Source organism: Lactuca saligna, chromosome 3 (assembly GCF_052625555.1).
Source record: "Lactuca saligna cultivar CGN05327 chromosome 3, ASM5262555v1, whole genome shotgun sequence".
NCBI classification, from domain to species: domain Eukaryota; kingdom Viridiplantae; phylum Streptophyta; class Magnoliopsida; order Asterales; family Asteraceae; genus Lactuca; species Lactuca saligna.
This window is the reverse complement of record NC_136419.1, coordinates 16602829-16605312: the sequence shown is the minus strand read 5'-3', so window position 1 is coordinate 16605312 and position 2484 is coordinate 16602829. Positions and strand designations below refer to the sequence as shown.

General features: G+C 30.8%; 1 protein-coding gene across 1 annotated transcript; it reads left to right on the top strand.

The window, feature by feature from the left end:
• Positions 1-785: 785 nt before the first annotated feature.
• Positions 786-1641, top strand: LOC145034595 (putative gamma-glutamylcyclotransferase At3g02910). The gene has a single exon (XM_078983040.1). The coding sequence runs from the start codon at positions 888-890 to the stop codon at positions 1404-1406; it is 519 nt and encodes a 172-aa protein (XP_078839166.1). The 5' UTR covers positions 786-887; the 3' UTR covers positions 1407-1641.
• Positions 1642-2484: the final 843 nt, after the last annotated feature.

The window sequence follows — 2484 nt, the reverse complement described above, 5'->3', positions numbered from 1 at the left end:
AATGATTTGATTTTAATAAGCATTATTTTATCTATTTTTCAAATTAATTATAATTTCATATAAACTAAATGAAATAATTATTATTTTATAGTTAATATAAATGATATAAATATTTTCAATAACATAAGATTACCAAAAGTTTTAATTTTATTCTGCGCAATACGTGGATATTTACCTAATTATTACCATAACTAAATGTTAAATACATTAATTATATAAATTAGTATCATAATTAAATATAAAATTCATTAATAATCTTCATAATTAATGCATTTCACATTTAATTATGATAATATTTTTCATAATTAATACTTGTTTATATGTCTTTAAACTATTTCCACATTGAACAATTATGAAGGAAATTTTGAAATCCACAACAAAATCGATTAGATAGATTATCTAATTGGGACTCAAATCTAAATTGCAGCAAAAAAAAAAAAAAAAAAAAAAAAAAAAAAAAGACTAAAAGTGGTCATTTTAGAGACCAATTCGGTCTGGTTTGATTTGATTGGATTTAGTGAGATCAAATTCTTCACATTGAAAACCAAATTAGAACCGAATAATCGAAACTCTTTAGAGATAAAGTCAGGAAAAACCATTTAAAAGCATATTAGACAATTATATTGGTTCACATCTTTTTGTATCAAACCGGTTTAGAAATGATTTGAACCGGTTTAAAAACATGTTTTAGGCACCTCTTTCATGTTGCAGATTGGGCTCTAGCCCATATTGGTTAGATATAAAAGTTGGGCTATTTGGGCCTATATATTTCACATTGATACCTCTAAACAAACCAGATAATGTTTAATGGAGGAATCATAACCACAAACACAAAACCCACATTCTTCATCTGTTTCTGCAAGCATTGCCAATTGAAAGCTTAAAGAATGTCACACAACCAAAAGAAAACCCTAATCTTCTGTTATGGCACTCTAAAACAAGGTTTTGCTAATCATTTCTTAATGCAGGACTTAATTTCCCACAACGACTGTGATTTCATCGGCTCTTATGTCACCAACAACAACCTCCCGCTCGTTATCGGTCCTTACGGCGTCCCTTTCCTTCTCAACCTCCCGGGATCAAGTCGACACCGTGTCCGGGGAGAGCTCTACTCCGTCTCGGATTCTGGTCTCCAACGCTTGGACGAACTCGAAGGAATTACCCTTGGCCATTACGAGAGGCTTCCGATCACTTTGACGCCGGAAAATGGTGGAGTTTCTACGGTGGTGGAGGCGGAGGCGTATTACGCTCACCGGAGTTTCGCGGAGGAGATGTGGCGAAAGAGTGGCGAGGAAGGGTATGATGCTTATACTGTGGAGTTGGGGATGAATTATGTGAAGAGGGATTTGAGGCCGAAAGATCGGAATTTGCGTGATCAGATTGCGTTGTTTTGTTCATCGGATTGATTGAATAATTGGAGGTTTGATTCGACTCTGTTGGAAATCTTGATTGTGGCATGCCATCATATGTAATTTCTAAAGCCATGTTCTTGAATCACAAGATCGAGTTATAGACGAAGAAAACAAGAAAGTATAACAAATCAATAAAATTTATAGACAAATTATCAACTCGATTACTGGTTTTACAGTTTAAGTGAAAATTTATGATTTGAATACGTGTTATGATGTTGGAAGGTGTTTGTATTTATTGTTAATTTGTGGTAATTAATATAAGTTTTTTTTGGTGATTGAAAAGTATTAAAATAGAAAATTTAAGAGTAAATTACACGAATGATCCCTACGGTTTGTGATAAACTTATTTTTTTTACCTCGCAAAGTTCTTAGTATTTGTTTTTGTTACGTATCTGTTTTCTGTCTTATCTAAAAAATCTATTATTTAAATAAGAAAAAATTATGAGGTAAATAAAGTAAGGTGAGGGGATGAGGTTGGAGGTATGTTTATTTAAATAAATTGAAAAATCAAAGGCGAAATAGTTATTTTAGATAAGAAAGGAACGAAACGCGTAACAAAAAGAAACTATAGTGACCTTCCGAGTAAAAAAGATAAGTTAGGAGCCAAACGTATAAATTACCCTAAAATATAAGAACCATTCGTGTAATTTACTCAAAAATTAAATATCCTTTTATATTTTATTTCTGATTATCTTCATATAAAATTCCTATCATATAAAATTATATTTCTATTTATTTCCAAATAAAATTCCTATAAAAATCCTATCATATAAAATTATATTTCTATTTATTTCAATGTAAAATTCCTATCATGTGTCATATTTAATTATATATTTAATAATAGAAGTATAAATACAAAATATATTTAATTTCTTATTAAAATATATAAAAAATTTATCAGATTTTCTAACCTGTGTAAATAGTTGTCGGCCATTCCGACACCACCGTCATTCCGGCAGGGATGACCCATCTTTAACTGGGCCGAGCAGTTGTAAAGCCTGCTGTAAAATGAAAAATATAGGCCCACGACCAAATTCAATTGAAGAATTCTTTTTGTAACCATTATGACCTT